The sequence below is a fragment of the Anser cygnoides genome, chromosome 1, assembly GCF_040182565.1.
Source record: "Anser cygnoides isolate HZ-2024a breed goose chromosome 1, Taihu_goose_T2T_genome, whole genome shotgun sequence".
Classification (NCBI taxonomy): Eukaryota; Metazoa; Chordata; class Aves; order Anseriformes; family Anatidae; genus Anser; species Anser cygnoides.
The window spans coordinates 121,846,614-121,867,897 of NC_089873.1; the positions used below are offsets into that span (position 1 = coordinate 121,846,614).

At 33.6% G+C, this 21,284-nt stretch overlaps 1 protein-coding gene and 1 non-coding gene across 3 annotated transcripts in view; one reads left to right on the forward strand and one right to left on the reverse strand.

Annotated features, from left to right (window-relative positions):
- Positions 1-21,284, forward strand: part of LOC106042138 (cilia- and flagella-associated protein 47) — a 308,071-nt gene that overhangs the window by 66,177 nt on the left and 220,610 nt on the right. For both annotated transcript variants that reach the window (XM_066980338.1, XM_066980347.1), the window contains exons 31-35: positions 2,607-2,700; positions 3,252-3,392; positions 7,389-7,584; positions 17,840-17,937; positions 18,233-18,349. In XM_066980338.1, the coding sequence (XP_066836439.1) occupies positions 2,607-2,700; positions 3,252-3,392; positions 7,389-7,584; positions 17,840-17,937; positions 18,233-18,349 (646 nt within the window). The remainder of the gene's footprint in view (positions 1-2,606; positions 2,701-3,251; positions 3,393-7,388; positions 7,585-17,839; positions 17,938-18,232; positions 18,350-21,284) is intronic.
- On the reverse strand, positions 19,515-19,587 carry TRNAV-CAC (transfer RNA valine (anticodon CAC)). The gene has a single exon. It is a non-coding gene; the product is annotated as a tRNA-Val (tRNA).

Consider the following 21,284-nt stretch of genomic DNA (forward strand, 5'->3'; position numbering starts at 1 on the left):
TAAGCATAACAGCAACTGTAAAGAAGTGCTGAAGTGTTTTTAATGCAGTTTCTGCGGCAATTTGGAAAGCTATTTAATAGCCAAATTTTAACAAAAGCCTTCAGTCTTACTGAATTTTGTCCATTAACTCACTGACATATTCAGAGCAGAACTGGAGCAGTAGCCAGTTGGTCAAGGCTGAGTCGAGCACCTCTGTATGCAGATACATCAATGGCTGATGACTGATGTGGTCTGATGTTTGGAAATGAGGACATAATTAGTAACAGTCCTAGCAAAACTACATAGGTCAAGAACCAGTTCCAGCTGGACTCCTGTGCTTGTATATATTTGATGCTAGATGATTAAATTTGTGCTCAGTATATGCTTAGCGTTATCCTGTCAGTTTCTGCCTGCTCTAGTTTGTGTGAGTCCTATCAGGTTTTGTTATTTTTTGTGCTTTATGGATAGTATTCTTCTACCTGTGCATTTTAGGATTACCTAGGATACTTTCATTTCTTCACAGGTTATTATTTAAGAGTGCTTTTAGATCCCAGTGAAAAAATGTCTGACATTTGGACTGCTGGCAGAACTGTATAATAATACAGTGCACAAATGTAATGATGGTAGGACATACAGAGTCAGCCTAGAGATGAGTAATTCATGTCATCTGCTATCCCTACATGTTCATTGTGATTTGCAGAAAGTGCAGCATTCCCTCCTTCCTGTAAAGCCCAGGAGAGCAATCAAAGAATAGAAACATACAGTCTTCAGCTTTCTTCCCCCTAACTACTACTTTCTGGTCAGCGTGGTTCAAATAAAGTGTGATTCATCTTTCAAGTTTTTCAGTTACTGAATGAGGAGGATGTCATTAACTGGTCTAAGCAACATTCCAAGTATCGGTTACATTTCTATTGCTATCAAAAGGCTTCCTTGGTATTTTACCATTACAGTTAAGGAAAAGTTTGGTTATTTTACAGTACAGGTAGAATTAACTCATTTGTTGCAAGCTGTGTATCTTGAGGAACAACATCTTAACAACGTGAAAATGCTGATCTTTGAGAACTGGCATCATTTTAAATATCCACTTATCCATATTATATATTATTTTAAATATCCACTTTATCCTTATATTATCCTATTATGAGGAAGGTTTCTTTGTAAGACAGTGTTCTTCAGTAACAAAATCTGGCCACTTATGAGAACATTCAGTTAGATAGAACCCATGTTGACTGTGATCATAGCATATCCCAAGTTCAAAGAGACCCACAAGGATCATTGAGTTCAACTGCTGGCTCAACACAGGACCGCCCAGAAATCAGACCATGTGTCTGAGAGTGTTGTCCAAATGCTTCTTGAACTCCGGAATGCTTGGTGTCGTGACCACTTCTCTGGGGAGTCTGTTCCTGTGCCTGACCACTGTCTTGGTGAAGAATCTTTTCCTAATAACCAAACTGGCAGCAGCTGCCAGAAGCAGCTGCATGGCATGCTGATATATAACATTGGTATATAGCTTTTTTGAGGATGAAAATCATAGATTGCATCTATTCCCATATATCTACCAACTAAAAACTTTGAAAGGAAGATAGAACATCTAAAAGGATGAATATTGCATAGCTTCCTTCTTTTATCATTTGGAAAGATTTGAAGTTTTAAAGGGATTTCAGAGAACAGAGCTTGTGATTTAATTGAAAACGGGAATTTCAGACATGGTGAATTTAGAATCAGACTAATACTTGAAGCTATTTTGGGTCCTTGATTAAAATATTTCTGTTTTTTAAAAAAACATGCTGGATAATTTTATGAAATATGAAATTTTATCTGAGATGATAATGTCACTATGTAAAATATGGAGACAAAAATGTACTCATACCAGCACAATATAATTCTGTGGGATGAGAAATAAACTGTCATGTTTCTAATTTCAATCTGTGATGTATGACTTTTAATGCACAAAGCAAATTGAATTTGGACTGCATGGTACAAGAAATGTATGATTATTTCACTTGAATGAGGGACTAGTTAAATAACAAGAAATGCTCGTGTGATTATTTTTCACATTAGCTGTGTTAAAAACACGGAGAGCAATGTAAGTCTAGATACACTAGGAGAGTTTTTCTGACATAAAAATCAGGAAACTTTCGTGCTGTCCTGAGAAAAATAAATCTAATAATTCTTCACTACTTTCCTCTCCAGTAACGTTTGCTTAAACTGCATCATTTGAAATAAAGAATAGTCTTTCTTCAACTGATAGTTAGCATTATTTTTTTAGTATCGGGCCATTGTGATTCCCCTTTTTTTACTGCAGTTACTTTTTCTATTGTGTTTATTAGTCACTTGAAAGTAGATGATAGGTCAGTTTGACAATTAACAAAGTTTTGAAATACCTTTGCTTATACCCATAAGACTTCCAGTATCAGACCTACAGACAGATATAAGCATCATCAAGTTTTAATTCTACTGATGTTATGTAACAATGGTTCTTTGGCTTTAACATGGGTATTATCTGTTTTGAGTTTTTGTGCTGCAATTAATTCTTTATGGAGGAGCAGTTCTCATAAAGAAACCACCCTGCCTATAAAAAGAGTTATCTTGCCTCCCCATTAACTTTTCCTTTTTTATGATCTTAGAAGCCAAGGAGCATGTCTTCCTCATGTTATGCCAGAATTCCTGCTTGAACCTGATGATTATAAGAAGTGGATTAAAGTGCAAACTCTGTTGAAGGTAGTTTTTTGTTTGTTTGTTTTTTAAACAGAGACCACATGTTTAGTGTTAATCCTTCAAAGCCTAATGCAAATTCTCTGTGGACCTTGAGTAGTGGTGACTCTTTGGATTCTATAAGTCAAAGCACACACATAAGATTGAACAGAACTTTAAGCTGCTGCATTTACACCCTTCCCCAGGTTTTCTCTTCCATTCCTTCTAATACCTCTGATACCTGTTATTAATTTTGAACAGTCTATTGTTTTTTTCAGAACGGAATTAATTTTACTGCTTCCCATCCATTTTATATATATATATATGTATATATAAACACAACATAGTTTTGATTCTCTGTCCTGATTGCTTCTTTAAATTCCTGTTGATTCTGTACTGACCTTCTTATTCTTGAGATGGTGTTGAATTATGAATGATTCCAGTGCTGATCACTATTACGCTATAAAAGGCATCTCACTCATTTATGCCATTGATTGATTATTGTCCTCTTGTGAATTTCCTATCCAAGCTGTTGAAATTAATATTGAAAATAACTGCTATCTTTCCTTTACCTGGAGGCCCAGATGACTGAGTTGAAAAAAGGAGATGAGAAAAACTCAGATGTGTTTAGCAACGAACATCTATTCATTCTGGAGGACAGCGTATTTGAGACAATTAGCAAACGAGCTTGGACAGATGTGCTACTGCAAGTATATAAGGTAAATTGTAGGCACATTTGCTACTTACATTCTGAAGAACTAATGACAAAAAACTGTTTTGAAAAACTGTTTTGTTTACTATACTCAAGTTATTTTTCAAACAGATCTTTAAAACTAAATATTTCTCAAATAATTTATTCTTCTGTAACAGCCTTTCTGGTATTAGTTTAAATAAGAACACTTCAGTTTTCTTAGTTCTGAAACTAGCAGTGAGTTAATGTGTTTCAGTTACGAAATACTGTCAGAGAAATCTGCATTTTACAGGATTAAATGTTATAGAATTTTCTGTTACAAAAAGAAAACTATGCCATACTTTTTTGTAATCCTGCTTAGAAAACCTTTCCACTGGAAATACTTAGTTGACTAGACATATGCAGCCATTGTGTTCTCTTATATTAGACTGAATTTTTTAAATAGATAAACACTTTTGTAATACTGTTTAAGTAATTTTGTAATCCTGTCTAAGACATAAATTTGGTCAATATGGACCTCTGAAATAGTATTTAATTTTATTTTTGCTGATGTTAGATAAATATTTTGGATATTTAAGTTGAGTTTTTCAAAGTATTCCTGGTGTGCTCACAGATGATCAGTAATGTTTGTACATTTGAAAATAAGTATTTACACATTTCTATGCAAAGGGACAGAAAATAAATGAAAAATATAAATATTATATGGGCTCTTCAGAAAGAAATGGGTATACTAGAGTGACTCCCATGAAGGGTTCCAAAGATGATAAAGTTTTGTGCATCTGTGATACAAGGAAAGTCTGAGAGAGCTGGGACTGTCCAGCCAGGAGATGAGAAAGGTCCAGGGGGGATCTCATCAGTGTGTGTAAATATCTGTAGAAAGAGCGTAATGAAGGCAGAGACAGACTGCCTTCATTATGCGAGAACTAGTTCAGTAAGGGAAGTTTTGCAGTGCAGTAATTGAAGTTCATGGAGTAGGGTGGTTCCCAGTAGATCTGTCATTTCTCTGACCATTGGTGTATACAGAACATGACAGAGGACATGGTTGCTGGGGATATGAAAGTAGTTCAGGTTTAGATAAGCTTAAACCTTTTGTGAAGTCATGTTCTTCGTCATTCTAGTTTCCTTTTTCCTGTATGAGAAACATGTTTCAATTACTCATTCATTATTCCCTCATCTTTCTGTCACATGACGGTACATTTTTACAGACTTGTAACATTATATTTGTCTCCTCTGTCCTTCTAATGTCTTAGAAATTGTACTTCTCTGCTTTACTTGTTTAGCCATACCACATAAGGCCAAAGCTAACGTGATATTCAATTTGACATAGTAAAGAAGAAACAGAAATCTTAACATTACTTTATATTGAATCTAGTCACTTGACATTCAATGCCCTGTTCTCTCTTTCATACCTTTTTGTTCAAACTCATTTTTGACAAGGACGGCTGTGACTGTTGCTGAACAGGGTTTATTTATTTATTTTATTCATTTTGTAAAGAAAGCATCTGAACAATAAAGAAAAACAGGATATGAACTGTCAAGACAGCAAGATTGTTTCATATAAAAATATTTATTGGGGCTAGTTTTTAAATATTCTGAAGTTAAAAAATGCTTCATATCTTAAAAGGATTTTCATTAAAATGAAAATAGAGACAAGTTTTTTTTTGTGACTATGATAGCTTGATTTCAAGAAAGATAAGATGAAACAGAATCCTTTCTTACACAAACAACACACAACAATTTAAAGAAAATGTTAAAAGAATTCATCTATTCACCAGGGATGTTTTCTTATCCAATTTTATTTTGGAAATAAAATGCTGTTCTTAGAAATGCTTGATAGTATTCTTTATCAGACAGAATGTCATCCATACTGCTTTCAGGTCCGTACCTGATGCATTATGGTTCACTTTCCTGTTATGAAAACTTCAGTTGCTGCAGAAGTTCCAGATGAAATAGCATATACATAACTCCAGCTTATCAAATTTGTTCTGAAAAAAAAAAAAAGGTAGAGTCTGTGGAGAATAAAAGGGGAACTTCATAAATCATAAGGGTATACTTCAAGCTTTCTTTTTGAGAAAGGCCTAAAATATTGCTGGTATTCTAAAAATCTTGAAACTCTAGGATAATGGAAACATATGTACTGACAATAAAAGCAGTATTTTAGCCTATGGGTCAAGGCAGATTTTCAAGAAACACGATTTATCTTTAGATTTACTGAGCATGTGGTAATGAGGATCCTTTTTATAGTTAAAAGTAATAGCATTTCCTAACTTCATCTCCGAAAATTTTTGTAGATACGGTGTACTATATGCTAATGCCCTGTTCCCTCAACAGGATCTAAATAGTAATGTAGATATGGACATCTTGAATTAGGATGGATTTGAATTTTCTTGGTAAAAGACAGTAAAAGAATGTTTGATGGGTAAACAACATTGCACATTTTCTCCTAAATGTAGTTGCCATTACTCTTTCCTGTTTTCATTCTTTTGATAGAATGTCAGCTTATTCTGATGAAGGAACTTTGCAATAAATTAACCTGCAAGGACAATGCCTTTTGAGAAAGGCATGAAACCATGTTTATTTACTTGCTTTTTTGTTGTTGTTGCTTTCTTCAGATTTGTATCTGAGGTTGATGATGTAAAAGTTTGAGATGTCTTTCTCTCTTAAGATATTCCTATGCAACTCAATAAAGCATCAAGGACAGAAATCAAAATAGTTCTAAAGAAACTAAAATTAAGTTAGTTGAGCTATGTCTGCATGGCACTAGATTATGCTGAGTTGAAATGCTTCAAGGTGATTCCATTTTCTTTTTATTGTAGTTCAACATGGATGCTACAATTTGGTCTCATGCATGTTAATAGTTAGCTAGGTTTTATATATTACTATGTCACAAAATGTCTTCTTCAGAAAAAGTTGAAAGCAACGATGAGAGTCCTTTATGTTGTCTGGAAAGAAGGAAATCCAAATATAAATGTGGGAGCTGTTAAGTCACATGGCTGTAACTATGTCATACTTAATGCAAGAGGATTCCTCTCCATCTGCAGCAAATGGAGGGATGAAAAAGTTCTAACACCTTGCTTCAAGAAATTGATGCTTTCTCTAATGTATCTTTTACAAGCTGTGGTCAGAAACTAGTAGAAAGAGAAACAATTATAAAAAGGGTGCAAGCTGTTACCATTCTGAGTAGCTGAAAGGAAACCATAGAGCTGATGCAGTGTAGTTAGCATTTATGCAAAACGGACAGGGTTCTTGATGCTTTTAGTCACTGGTCAAAGGGTTCAGGCCTGATTGATGAAGTTGGTTGGAACCAAAACAGTTGTATTCCTTCTTTTTCTGAAAACTAAGATCTTTGTTCCTCCTTCAAATATCTTTTTCTACAACATCACTTCAATTTGAAAAAAAAAAATCAAATTGAAAAAAAAAATCAGTTATTGAGTATTGTATAGATTTTTTAATTTTAACTTACTTATATTTTTGTATATTCTATAAACATCTATATATATGTATATAATTTCTTATATTTTTAATGTGGGATCGTGTAAGACCTAATCAATAACCTCTGAGTACAAAGAATTTCACTGTAGACACTGTAACGTGGTTTATTTTTCAGGAGGAACAGTCAGTGTAATCTGCATCTAAAGGCACAACTGTGCCATGAAATAATAACTTAAAGATTTTTGTTTTATAGATTGCGCAGCAGATCATTTTAGTAGTTCAGTAATTAGAAGTTTTTTGTTTGTTTGTTTGTTTAATGTACACAGTAATACATGATCCAGTGATATCATCCAGTTCATCAAAACTTGGAAAAAATATAGAAACAAAGTATTTATATTTTTTTTTAGGAAGTAAAAGATATCCCCCAAACCTCTGCAACTTTCTTCTTTGTTATACATTTATGCTTATGTGTAATCTCTAAAATACTTATTAAACTAGAAAACTTTTTGATTGTGAATTGTTACTTTTTAATATTCAACTTGAAATTGTTCTTTTTATAGTTTGTTTTTAAAAACACTGTTTCTAATTTCAGGTGTTTGTTCTTCCTCGTATTTCTTCGCGTAAGACCACTGATCCGTTCAATTTGGAAAATATGCTGAACATGCCAAGAATAAAATCAGAACCTTTATCCAGTAACATATATTCTCCATATGAGCGAATCATCCTTACTTGGTTAAATAAACATTATGAAAAGAATCGAAAAATTGTGTGGAAAGATGGTCAAAAAGGTGATTTTGTTTTTTCACTATACTCTCACTTCTATTATTCCTTTTGTAGACTTTAAAAAATATGATTCATAGAGATATCATGACAACTTGCCACTGAAAGTTTTCTTGGGGGGGATTGCCTACCCATGTATATTTCCATTTCTTATGTTTCTGTGTTACATGATGAATGTCTTTTGACTAACACTGTTCAGGAATTATCTCCTGTTGTTCTGTGTGTTCTTATAGTTTCTAACTAGGCATAAAGGGTGAACTGTGATGAATTTTCCCAGTTTCTCCTTTCCATTAATGACTGCAGGAAGGCGGTGCTAACAGTAATCACTTTCTCTTAATTTTCCTGCCTACAGGCATATGCAGTTGTTAGTATTTGTGCTTATAGTGGTGTGTTTGAAGGCTAGGTTTGTGAGAATTTTTAGAATAACTTTCATATTGACTTAACTATAATACCATTTAGGAATGTGATGCAGACCAGTTTTTAACTCTTGCCCTACTTGCAAGGTCAGTTTGACTCTTCATGATGGCTTGAGTAAGGTTAGACAAAATGAACTGTTCAGTTTAAGACTGACCTAACCAGTTCTGTTATTCACATCTGGTAAAACAGATCTGCCACTGTTCAATCAGTAGCAACTATTACTGCTATTTCCTGGTAAGATTTCTCCCTTCTGATTCTTGACCTTAACCTCATGCTATTTTTCATCATTAATTTTGAATGGGTAGTTAAAACTAAGAAGAGGCAGTATGATGATGATCAAGGAAGAGCTCCACAAAAATGGCTCATAAGCCACATATGGAAAAGATTGTCTAGTGTCATTATGCCATGAGTAATTTCAGACCTGTGTGAATTATGGATAATCTATTTGCATATCATTTTCTGTAAGTTTCATTTGGGCATATTCTCTAACTTGAATATATTTTGAATATCCCATCGCTTTTCTTGTTTTATCTATATAGAAGAAAATTATACTGGATATTCTAAAATGTGTTGAATAATTCTGCTGATAAGATGAAAGGTCTGTCTGTACATTGTGCATCCAATAGAAACAGATTTTTACCTTTCAACTCATAGTTTGGGTCTGATTTTATGATTAACATAGGGAGCTTGCCTAGCTAAGGTAACATGCCCTGCAGTAAGTAAGTATATTTGCAATCTTACACTTTCTTATTATGTGTGTCTAGTGTCAGCTTTAGTGAAGCTGTCTTAAAGTAGTGAGCACTCTTCTCCTTTTACTGCAAGTTGCTGTAGTGTGTAATCTGAGTTCCATGTGTGTAGATGACAATTTGCAGAAAGAATGGCTAGCTACCTGGCCGGTTTTATGGCTCACCTTAAATGGTGTGTGGATATATTCCTCAACCCCACTGTGTGTTGTCTTTATTGTAAACTTTAATAACACCTATATTTCCTTTTCATTACATCCTGAGATGCCTGGACAGCTACTCTACCTTCAGCTAAACAAGACTCTTTACAGTGTTTGTACATTGGTATTTTTTTTTTTCTTGGGTAAATAAGCTTTTGGATTATTTTTCTAGTAGTGCTTCTTCTGTAGTGCATGCCAAATATGTAGATTTAGTATGGTATGGCTGTGGATTTAGTAATACAACTTCAGACATTTTGTGAGGGGAAACCAAATTTCAGACTATGAAGATTAATAAAGATCCTGTTAATACATTGTAAATATCAAATGGTGAATTTTATTGAGAATGGTATTTCACTTTTTTATTTTTTTATGATTAAATAAAGTGATGCAGTGGCTATAGTATTCATTCTGAAGCCAACATAGAAGACAGGTATGCTGTAATGAGTTGTTGTGATTTATTGCATTTTAAATCACAGCAGTTTATAAGTGAAATAGTGTTCTGTGATTTTAAAAAAATGTGTTGAAAGTGACATATTGATTTAGTGGCTTTTATTATCATTCAGTGATTTAAAAACTACTTCTCTTTACACCTGAAAATTTTCTGTTGAAAAGCAACAAAATGGATACTGATATAAGGAAACACTATTTTTCTGTGATGCATAAAAAATTTGTCAATTTAAGAGATTATTTGGGAGAAGAATCAGTGGAAATAAAACATAACAGCATAGATAATGAACGATGATGAGAAAATTTTAACAGGAACAGAAAGGTAAATGTTCATGCCTTGGGGTAAAAAGCCGTCTGTAACAGATGGGAATAAATGAGACAAATCGGCAGTGTATCTGTTTTCCTGTCATTGTCCCATGTGGTTTTTGTTGAGCTTTTCTGCTTAGAATTATGAACTGACTGGTATTAAATTGATCTGTGCCTGAGATTTCAGGAGTTCTTAGAAGAATAACTATTAGCTTGTAAGAGCAAAGGTTGTTGGATCTTGCCTGAAGTAGACATTATAATTTGCCTACCAGTCTGTACATGTAGTATGTGCTGAAAGCAAATCAGTTATCAGTCTACTAATCCTAAACACATTTTAGAAAAGCATAATAATGTTAAAAAACAATCAGTCATATTTCCTCTCATCTTTCTTATGCTCTGTATTGTGTACCTCAGTAGAATCATTTTAAACCTTGCCCTAGTTATAATGTCAGCAATTACAGAAAAGGTTATTGCTACGTATTTCTTGTGTAAATGTTTGTGTTATTCAGTACCAGAGTTAAGCTATTGAGACAGGACTATAGGCATTATTATAACTATAGATTAGTTCTACCTCCAGAGATTTGCAGATCCCAGAATAGGAAGGTGTTATATAATATTAGAAACCATTATTACTGCAGTAATTTACTTTAAAAAGGACTTAGTCTGTTAGTTTAGAGGTCCGTCTAGCTCTGTATTCTATCTGCAATAGAAGATGCTTAAGAGATGAATAGCAGTGCAACCATATGGCAATACTTTCTTCATCCACAATCTGGTATTTCCTAATTTGATATTCAAGACTACTCCAAATGGAGGTGGTACTTCTGTGGCTGAAGGTTGTACTAGATTTTTATTCTGTGATTTTGTATGATTGTGTTTTAAACCTGTGTAAACTTCTGACATCATACTATTCTACTTGATACTGTAATTTGGTACTTCTGTTCCCAATAAATTTGTGTATGCCACAGAGCCATTTAACAGCAATGTCTGGTTCCCACTGTCAATGTCATTGCTCACTTATATTGATCTATATCACATCACCACTCAATTATCACTTTTCCATTGTATTTCTGTACGATAACTTATTTATTTCTTATAAAGCACCATTTCATACCTTTGGTCATTAAACGTCATCAGTTTTGATTCTTATGGTTAATAGATTTAATTGAAAGCCTTATAGTGTTAGCCTAACCCTATATATTTCTCCCATTTTTCAGTAATTCAGACTTTGCAAACAGAAGATTTATCATTTATGAAGACATCTGTTGTGCTTCCCTACAATATATCAGTTGATTTTGCAAAAATTTACCTTTTCTATTGATAGTGAAAACTGTGGCACAGCTTTGCAAGAAACACAGTACTTTAACGAGTTATTGCTATTCTTAGGTTTTTATAAAATAACTCTTAAAACAGTAGATTAAGCCAAACCTGATCCTTTGAGAGTTTTAATGCTGGATGTAAGAACATTTTGTTATTTTTGGATGGTCTTATTATTCAGATAATACCAGTGCATCATACCTCTGTGTTACAACTGATTTGTTTTTTCCTTTTCTCTTGGAATTTTTCTGTTAAGATTAATGGTAGTTTTTCATCATCATTTTTTTTTTTCTCAGAATGAATTAAACATGGTATGTGTGTGGGAAGAGTTGTTTAGGTTTTTATTGTGTAGTGCTTTTTGGGGAGGGCTAAGCAATGGTCTTCTGGAAAGATGATCATGATTTTGGTTTGCCAACCATTTCATAGTGTTTTTTTTTTTTCGGGGGGGGGGGAGGAAGGGAAAGAGGAGTGGGAAGACTGGGGGAAGACATGACACTGCGGCAAAAGAATACCTATTTAGAGTAAGATTGGATCTAATTTCTGCCTTTTTTTTTTTTTTCAGCCAGCAGCTCAGAGTTTTCATTTTTTCTGTTATCAGTGGGATATGATAGCTATTTTGAAACAGTGAAATGTTTAACTTCATAAACATTGGGAACAATTGCTTCTTCAGGGAATATTGGGAACTGTCAATTCAATTAGCCATTTTCTGGGGTGTTTCTTTGAAAAAAAATTAGCATCTTTCTTCAAAGATAATACTTCGTTATAAAAAATATTGCTCTTTAATATGTTTCTCTCAAAACAAATCTTTTTGTACAGTTAGTGAGGAACAGAACAATACGTTACCTTACAATATGTAAGGGTGACTTCAAGACACTGGAGAAACTGGAGAAAAGGGAACAGTGGAAAGTAAATTGGTTTTGGTGCTTTGCAATACAAAGCAGGTATGAATCAGTTTTAGTAAGTCAGTGAGATAAAGTAGCTATGCATACTGATGGATCAATTAATAAAAGCTAAACTTAAAAAAAAAACAAAAAAAAAACAAACAAAAAAAACCCCCACAACTCCCTTAGCCAGTCTTCATAGCAGAGGTACTTCATCCTTTTGATTGTCCTTGTGGCCCTCCTCTGGACTCATTCCAATATGTACATATCCTTTTTATATTGGGGCTCCCAGAGCTAAGATTCTGTATATAGTGTTTTTGTTGTTGTTGTTTGTTTGTGGTTGTTGTTTGTTTTTTTCTTTTGATGAAGTGTTTATACTGGTCACTGAAAGCTTATAACTGATGCTGAAATATCATGAGATCCACAGCTGAAACAAAACTATCCTTGTTGTAGATCACTTACAGGGGCTTATTAAAGTGTATTTTAACTTTCTATAACCATAGTAAAGATCCGAGTTACATTAGCTAAGCGACTGTGCATCCACCCTGAATTAATCCTGCTTGATTCATTTCTTTTATGAAGTGGTTTCACCCATGTTCGTGAGTGAAATAGAGAAAATGACAAAGTGTAGTGAATGAGGATACCGGGGTTTATTGACAAAAAGGTCAGAGCTTTTATCCTGTTTCATTATTTCACATGCTCAGTTGCTCCTCATAGTTTGCAAGGTGTCAACTTTTCCCCTGGTTGCTACTGGTCCGAGAAGATCTGGAAAAAGTCATGTCGATTCATGTAGTGTTGCTGCTCACAGTTACCAAATTTGCACATCACTCTCCAAAGTCCCTGGACATCCTCTGGCATTTGTCCCTATGGATCTCTCCGATCTCCAGGATCTTCTCCATTTCTGGGAACTTTCCTCCAATTAGGAACTTCATGTAATTTCCAGTCCCCTGTCTTCTCTTCTTTTGGGGAATGTTTCTTTTTGGCCTCTTCTTTCCATAATTCTAAGTCCCCAGTTTTCCCAATCTAAATAGTCTATGTGCAGAAGCACATGTGATCAGCCTTCTAATTTGTGCTTCTGTCTCACGTCCCTTCATTAATGGGAGGATTCAGAACATGCCACTTCTGTCTAGTCTAGGTGTTATCTCATAGAGGCAGTCAGCCCTTATGAGATGCAGCTAGCAAATAGCAGGAATCTGCCTCAGTTCACAAGTTGTATTTTGGACAACTTCCTCCTCCCTCTTCCTCTCCAAACACACAGTTATGTGTTATACTTGTTGGTGTTCGTGATTTAAGATATTTTTGGCCTACAACACACATTAGACAGTGTTTTCATCATGACATTGGCTGAGAATCTTTGTCTTAAATTTGCATTATTTTGTGCCTTTTTTTTTTTTTCTCTCCAAAAAGTACCAATACAAATGAAATTCAGTTCTTGTACGTGGTTAAAACAAACAAAGAAAAGGTATCCTGAGTAAGACTTCTGATTTCCATTATTTATTTCTACTAAAATTGAGCAATTATGTTTAGCAAATTATGTTAGAGGGTTAGCTAGCAGATTTTCTGCTAGATCTGATATAATTAGGAAAAATAATTTACATGATGTTTTCTGACTAATTTATTCATAAGTATTTGGGATAAGTTGATTGATAGTAGAAGGATTAACGGTAAAACAACAAAAACACTTAGAGAAGTATTTCATTAGACAAAACTGGGATTTTTTTTTCATGCTCTGATTTTCTTAGGGTATAAAGCTATAGTTTAGTAAGTGTTTTTTAAACAACTGTGCTGTTATTTTTCCTTTCCATAAATAATAAAATTGGTTTATATTAGAAAGACTAACTTTTCAGGTATAAAGAAGTAAGCTTTTAAAAATGCATTTTGCTATTTTTAAATTACTTGTTTTTGCTGTTACTACATTGCCTATTTTTGAAAGAAATGCAAGCAATTTACCACGAAGTTGGGATGAAATTAATTCAGTCATTCAATACTGCAGTTATTTGAAAAATTGAAGTCTTAAATTTATTAAAATTAATAATGTCCCAATTTTGGTGTTAAGGTCCATATTAGCTGTGTTCTCTTCTTCTTGCAGGTTACAGAGAGCTGTTACACATTCGGTCAGGTTTCATCTTTGGTGTCTTTCCCTCCTTTATTTATCAAGGACTCTTAAACCTTGAATAGTAGCTTGAGAACATGGAGTTTCAGTTAAACAGTAGGAAAAGCATAAGTCTGACACAGATAAATCTTTTTTTCCTTTATAAATTTTAATTGAATATTTTCATTCTGATTTGAAACTTACAGTAGAATGAAGTTTTCATTCTAATCCTCTTTTAAACAGTCTATTTTTTATTTTTTAAATTGAAATACATTTCATGGATATTTTGAATATAAACATAAATTTATTCAGTTTTCTTTCTGTTCTTATTAATGAAACAACCACAATAAAATAAACTTATTTGAAACTTTCTTCAGAAGTGGAGAATTTTCAGGTAGTCATTTGAAATACTTTTTTTTTTTCTTTTTTCTTTTTTTTTTTTGGAATGTCCTAGAAGAAACTTGCTGTATTTTGGAGATGAGTAGAGAGTGATCATCTTTACTTTTAAGCCTGTTCTTTTATTTCAACTATTAGAAATGAATTTTTAACCATGAAAGTGGAACAAAGTAACAGCTTAGGTCTTACCAGAAAAAAAGAGACTGCTTAAAAACAATGCAATTATAATTAATATATGAGATAACATATGTTATATGATGATTAATTCATAGTAAGATTTCCATCCATCTTCTGATATGGTAAATAGTTTTTTGGGGAAGGAGAGGGGGTAAGAGGTTGGCCAAAGTTACATCTGTTTAGATCCAAGAGCTTACCATTGTGAGAGACAACTTGTTGAAAGTAGTTGGCATAGTAATTGGTTTTAATTAGGTGGAAGGGGCCTGAATACTGTAATGAGATGGAGCTGTGCAGCCACTGGATTTCAAACTCATTAACCTGCTGATCTTTGCTCTCATTTGAAATTATGTTTGAAGTCACTTTAGAGAATGAACAGGAAACATTAAACAAGCATAAACACTGAATAAGGCAAAAACTATATTAATCAATGTCCCAGAATAAACTCATGATGAATTCACGTGCCCTAGTTGGTAAGCTTGTGCAGCATGTGCTCCTATACTTTCTCACTACAGCTATGTTCATGTGTTTGAATATGTGCAAATAGTTGATGTGGAATGATAGACATTAACGTTTTTCAGATGCTGAGGCACCTGTATTCCGTACATGAACAAACTAATCAAGAAAGATAAATTTTGCTTAGAATATACTGCAGGAGATTGTCCTAGGTTGAATTAGTGTTTTCTAAGTGTAATTTGTTACTAATAATCTAATTACTTTTCCACTGAATGTTTTGATACATTCATTTTTCCACTGCAATAGTGTTTATTTTAGCAGTTAAAACATAGCATCTAGCACCCTACTTGAAATTATTTTGCTGCAATAATGTCACAGCTCTAGTGCTTACTAAGTTAGACCAAACATCATCTTAAATTCTCACATTAGAGAATGTGAGCATGAAACTAAAAAAAGAACCTTTTCAATTGACTGCTACTACAAGCAGCAAGTCATAAGTTTGTTTTTAAGTGTATAGTATTTTTCTTGATGGCACAGTATCTTTTTTTTTTTTTCCCTAAATGTCAGTGATACTTTATGAAGTCTGAGGGTCTGTCTTAATAGGATCATAATGAACCAGCACCCCCTGCTGCAAAACACACGAGCATCAACATTTTTAATCTAAGTATTCATGAACCATCCCTGAAAATTCTGTAAGAACTTCAGTCTTCCATGAAATAGAAAGTCACAGTTAGAAAAAAATCTATTGTGTGTTAGCTAGGTTATTTTATGAAAGCAAATACTTAAACATTAGTCTTCTCTGGAACTCACTTTGGTTTGAGATTATAATTTGATGTATTTACTTTGCATTAATATACGATTCTCTCTGAACACACTAATGATTTGCTCCATTGTTATTTTATTTCTTTTATTTCACTTGTGGGTAGTTTCTCTTTCAAATTTAGTATGAAACATAATATTTGAAACACCTATAAAACAATTTTATAAACTTACAACTCATCCATTTGGTGTAAATGAGGAGTTTCACAGCCAGATTTATACCTGTAGGTGACAATAGCTACTTTTTTGCAAATTTGATTTAACCATACTTCTGGAGGTTAAGCAAGCTGGTAGTGATATGTTATAATCTGGCATTAACAACATCATCTTTAGCTTCATCAGTGTCACTAATGGCAATTTTGCAACTGCACTTGATATCAAAAAAGTGAGTGAGTACATGCAAGGGATTGTACTGGATTCTTTCTGTAAAAGTTGAGTTCTTTAAAACATACACTATTTACCTGCTTTCATAGGTATTGTCTTGTAGAATGAAGCTCATAGTAAGGACAGATTTGAAATAAAGGTCTGAAATATGTAACTTGATAAAACATTTTATGCTCCTATTGTTTAAAATTAGTTCTATGTCAGGTACTGGAGTCTCCAGATTCTTTTGCTAAGGAAGATGGTGGACTATTCTTAACATCATTACATTACCATCATAGCTGTTTAGTATTCGATTATTATTTTTTTTAATTTATTTTTTATGGTAGCACTTTTGAAAGAAAAAACATTTCTGTGTATTAAAACAATATATTTACTTATTTGTAATGTATGAAATTTTGGATCATTCCATAGCATATTGGTGGGTATTTTTCAGTCTTGGAAGATTTGAAGCTGGTAAAGAATACACTGTCTGAATATATAGTGAAATAAAAGCTATATAAGTTGTCCTTTGTGAGAAAGCATGATCTCAGACTACCTGAAAACCTTGCCAATAACTGAAGTCTAAAGTGTTCAATAAATTTGTGAGCCAGGACTTTAGACAGTAAGGAAAACAAAGGAAATTAAGCAATAGCTATTTTTGTGATAGAAGTGGGAAGAAACTGCAGGTAACCCAACAGAGAAGGCATGACTCAGTCCTTGAATATTTGTGACCTGATTCTTCTCCTTAAAAAAAAGGATCGGTTTCTCTGCTTGTGCTTTAAAAACTGTATACTATCTGGAGAGCAAAGTACCAGTAATTGGATATAGACACTGATTCAGGTTTCAAATGTTTGGGATTTTTGAAGATTTTTTTTTTTTTTAAATTTTTGAAAAGAGAGTTTTCAGATGACTATTATTCAAATAGTTTCTTATGGTAAAACAGAATTGTGTTGTTTAAATGCTGGGATAAATGTTTAAAATATGGAACGCTTGAAATACAAAATACTCATGAAATTTACTTTCTTAATAATCAGTTTTATTTTAAATAAAAGTATGAGATACATAATGAATAATCTTAATTTTGTGAAGCATAGACCTTTAAAACTGAAACATATAAGTAGTGATCTGTGCTGGAGGAACTGAGTTTTTAGCTTTCATTTATATTGCATTTATTAAATAAGTGCCAAATAATTTAATATGACTTTGAAGAAAATTAATAACCTTTCTTATATGCTTAAATGTTTCAACTGTAGAGGATTCATGCAAGTTTTTGGGAATTTCAGTAGCTGCCTGAACCTTATGCCTATCCAAATAATATTTTACGTTCTTAGGTACCTAAGCAGCTAAATTTACAGCTATTGAGGTTAGGTTTAGCTTATCTACCATCCTTCCAGTTGTGATGAATACTCTGACATTTGTATCATAATGTATGAGTAATAGTTACAATACTCTAGGTGAGATTTTTCATGTTTCCAGGAATGGCTCTGGAGGAGAATTATGCCTGGGAAATTCTACGTGTGAATGTGGCATGTTTCCTTTTTCTGTTCTTTCCTCAACTCAGTCGTTTCAGAAAGTCATCATATCTACCCAGAGTAAAATTAGGCATATCAGGAGAGAGGGTCTAATTCATTCATCTTGTTCTGTTTTTAAATCAGGTGAAGTACCACCAATGAGATGGATAGTGAATTTTGACCGAGATCTTCTAGATGGTCTGGTGTTAGCAGCACAGCTGGCAGCTTATTGTCCATACTTGGTAAGGACTTCTCTTAATATCATGCAAGTTTTATACACAGGGCAATATTAATTAAGTGGATTTACTCAGGCCTTATTTTCCTTTGGAACTGTTGACTCATATGGCTTTTAAAAACAAAATACCATTTAGTGAGTGCAGACTGATTATTTCAGTATTACTTTTTCTCTTCTCTGGTATATTCTTAACAGAAAATTTTAGTTCAAAATTTAGATCTTATGGATTTCTCAAAGAATGAAAATACATAGTAGTTTTGCTGAATGGAATATGAAAACTTTGATTTCTATATCTTCCCTAGATTGCTACTCACTTTGTAAGGATGTATACTAATGCAAAAACTCCTGCACAGTTTCTGCACAACTGTTTGATACTTGTGAATGCTATGCATGCTGTCAATCTGACTATAGACATAAAGGTAAATAATTTTATGCCATCTTTACTCGTATACTTTGTTTTATTTTTGATTTTTTTAAACTTTTATAATAGCAATATTGTATATCAAATTGAGATGAGATTTTAGTGAATCAGTTTTATTCCATGATGCGCTACTGTATGATGGAAATCAAAATACTGCTTCATATAAATACACTTAATAACAAGTAATTTCCATAATTCCTTGATTTGTAGAACTGTATATATGCAACTTGCTAATTATAACAAGACTTATTCAGTTCAGATTCTAGCATCGTAAATCACAAAATGAAAGACGGAGTAGAATTTATTATTAACATTCTAAGACAAATTAAATGTATATATAGCAACAAACGTCCTGCGCTTAAACATAAAAAAGAGTGGTAAAATATATGTCTGGTGGCATTTAGGTGCCTCTATCTAAATCATGCACGCTTATGAGTGTTCTGTCCCAGGTTTGATCCACACAGAAGTCAGTACCCTTGGACTGCTAGTGTGAAAGCCATCAGCCTCTGGAGTCCTTCACTGGGATTGCTCCCATGACGTTGATGCTGTTTATTACTTCTGCATCACTCTATAATTCACTTGGGATCATTTTTATACATTTGGTACCACACCTCATAGCTCTCTTTTTCCATCAGTTTAAGCTCTGTTACCTCCAAATTTTCTGTATAGCTGATTCACTTCTCTTGTGCTCACTTATTGATTAAAGTCCCGTCCTTATCAAAATTAGTAACAACCGTTTCAGTTAAATTTAATTATCATCTTAATTTGTAGAGTGGTTCAGCTTCCATCATGAGCAAAGTGAATGTCAGGGACTGTGATGGGCTGAGATGGGTGTGGGGCATATTGAGCTGGCTAGAAGACAAGACGATGACGTAGTAGAATAGACTTAGTATTTGTCTGTGTATGAAGAAGCTTTCCAAAGGAATAAATAGTATTAGGAATCAGAGGTGGAGGTGTGGTGTGAACAAAGTGATATGAAAGGAAGCTCAATTACAACTTTTTTTTTTTTTTTTCCTTCTATTCATAGAACTGTAGAATCATTAGGGTTAGTAAAGATCTCTAAGACCATCTGGTCCCATCATCACCCTGCTACCAATGTCACCCACTAAACCATGTCCCTAAGCACCAAGTCCAACCGTTCCTTAAATACTCCCAAAACTAAGTGTTTCTGCCTGGGATCAAACCAGGGACCTTTCGCATGTGAGGCGAATGTGATAGCCACTACACTACAGAAACCTGCCTAAAATTTGATTAGCAGGACAAAATTAACAATGCTATTTCCAGTTGTACTAGCTGTTTTTCTGCTACCACCTCTTGATATGTATAAGCTGTTATAAATGTCCTTGCTATTACAGGCTAAGCCAAGAAAATCCATTTCACGTACTTAAAACTGACAAGAACCGTAAGAAGATAATATAGGTATAATCTTGAAAATAAAGGCGTATTTTGGTTCATCTTGTAATATGAAAAAGGGCCAGTACAGCACATGAAGGCAGAGGCTGAATAGCTGATAAGTAAAAAGAGTTAACCATATTCAAGGTGGAAGCAGAACTCTAGGACATGCATTTTTAGTGCACTTAGCATGTTTTAAGACTACAATGTAATATTATTATTCGTTCACCATATATTTAAGGTATTGGTGTTTTTGTAGATGGGAAAGTTTATCTCTGTACATATTAAGAATTTAAACAAAGCTATATAATCAGTTAACACTAGAAAAAGGAACAGATCTCAGATCTTCAATGTCTGCATTCAATTGTAGATTAAGGTGTGGTCTACGATCAAAATATTCTGGAAAGTAAAACAGTAGAGAATGTAAGGAATACTTTTTACATAGGCTTACTGGAATTCATACATACTTTTCCAAGAATACTGTAGAAATTTCTTAAACTTGTTCTTCAGCAATAAAAGCAGCAAAATACATGCGTGCATCTACTTGCTGAAGTGTCCTAGTTTGGGATTTTTTTTTCTGTTAGTCTTGTTTCTAAAATTTAGCAAGTTAAAATGTTCCAACAGTATTAGCAAAGTTCTTGACTATCAGGCAATCACTGCTTCTGAACTTTCAGGACAACTTTGCATTAATTAATGCAAAGATGGTGGTGACAGTGCAAGCTGTGACATACATCAGGTCTAGAACAGATGGCATTTTCAATCACTTTAAAATCTAAGATTCTGTAATAATAAATTTAACTGTCTGGAAGATGTCAGCTGCAAGTTTAAATGACACCTCTAATGGAGTTCAAGGCTTTTAAATCCTCTTAAGGATTAAGATATAGGTTTAAGATATAGTACTTTTGTCAAGAAATTCTTTGTTTCCACTTTCTGATCATGACTGACAGTTCAATCCTGGAGTATTAATGGTGTCTTTCTATGTATTTTTTCTTTCTGTTTGCTATTTTAAGTTCTAAAGCACTTTGATTTGAAGAACATCCAATTGAAAGCAAGATAGGATGGTGGATAACAGTGATTTGCTGGAAATGTACATAACGATAGATTAGGAAAGAGGATGCAGTGATTGGGGGTGGCCAGCAGAGGATCCCAATTTGCCAGTGACGTAAAACTGAGGCCAACAAAAATTTGGGACCAAGTGAAATGGAGTATATTTTAAAACAAGTATAGAATTAAGTATAGAACATGTTGTGAGTAAAGTCAGAGTGTTAAGAAACTGAAAATGAATGTGCCTATTCAGCTGAAACACAGAGAGGAATTCAGCATAGCTATGGAGTAAAACACAGTGCAACTGGGCAATAGCATGGCCAAATGAGCAAGAAAAGGGCACAGATGATAACCATAAGATTTGACTGTGAAATGTAGGAGAGAAGGAAAATGGTGTCAGCAGCCAATGGAGGAAAGGAATTTAAAATTTCTGGTAAATCTATGGATTTTTCCTTCAGTTAGTCTACTGGTACCTAGAAAGAAAACTTCCTGGCTCA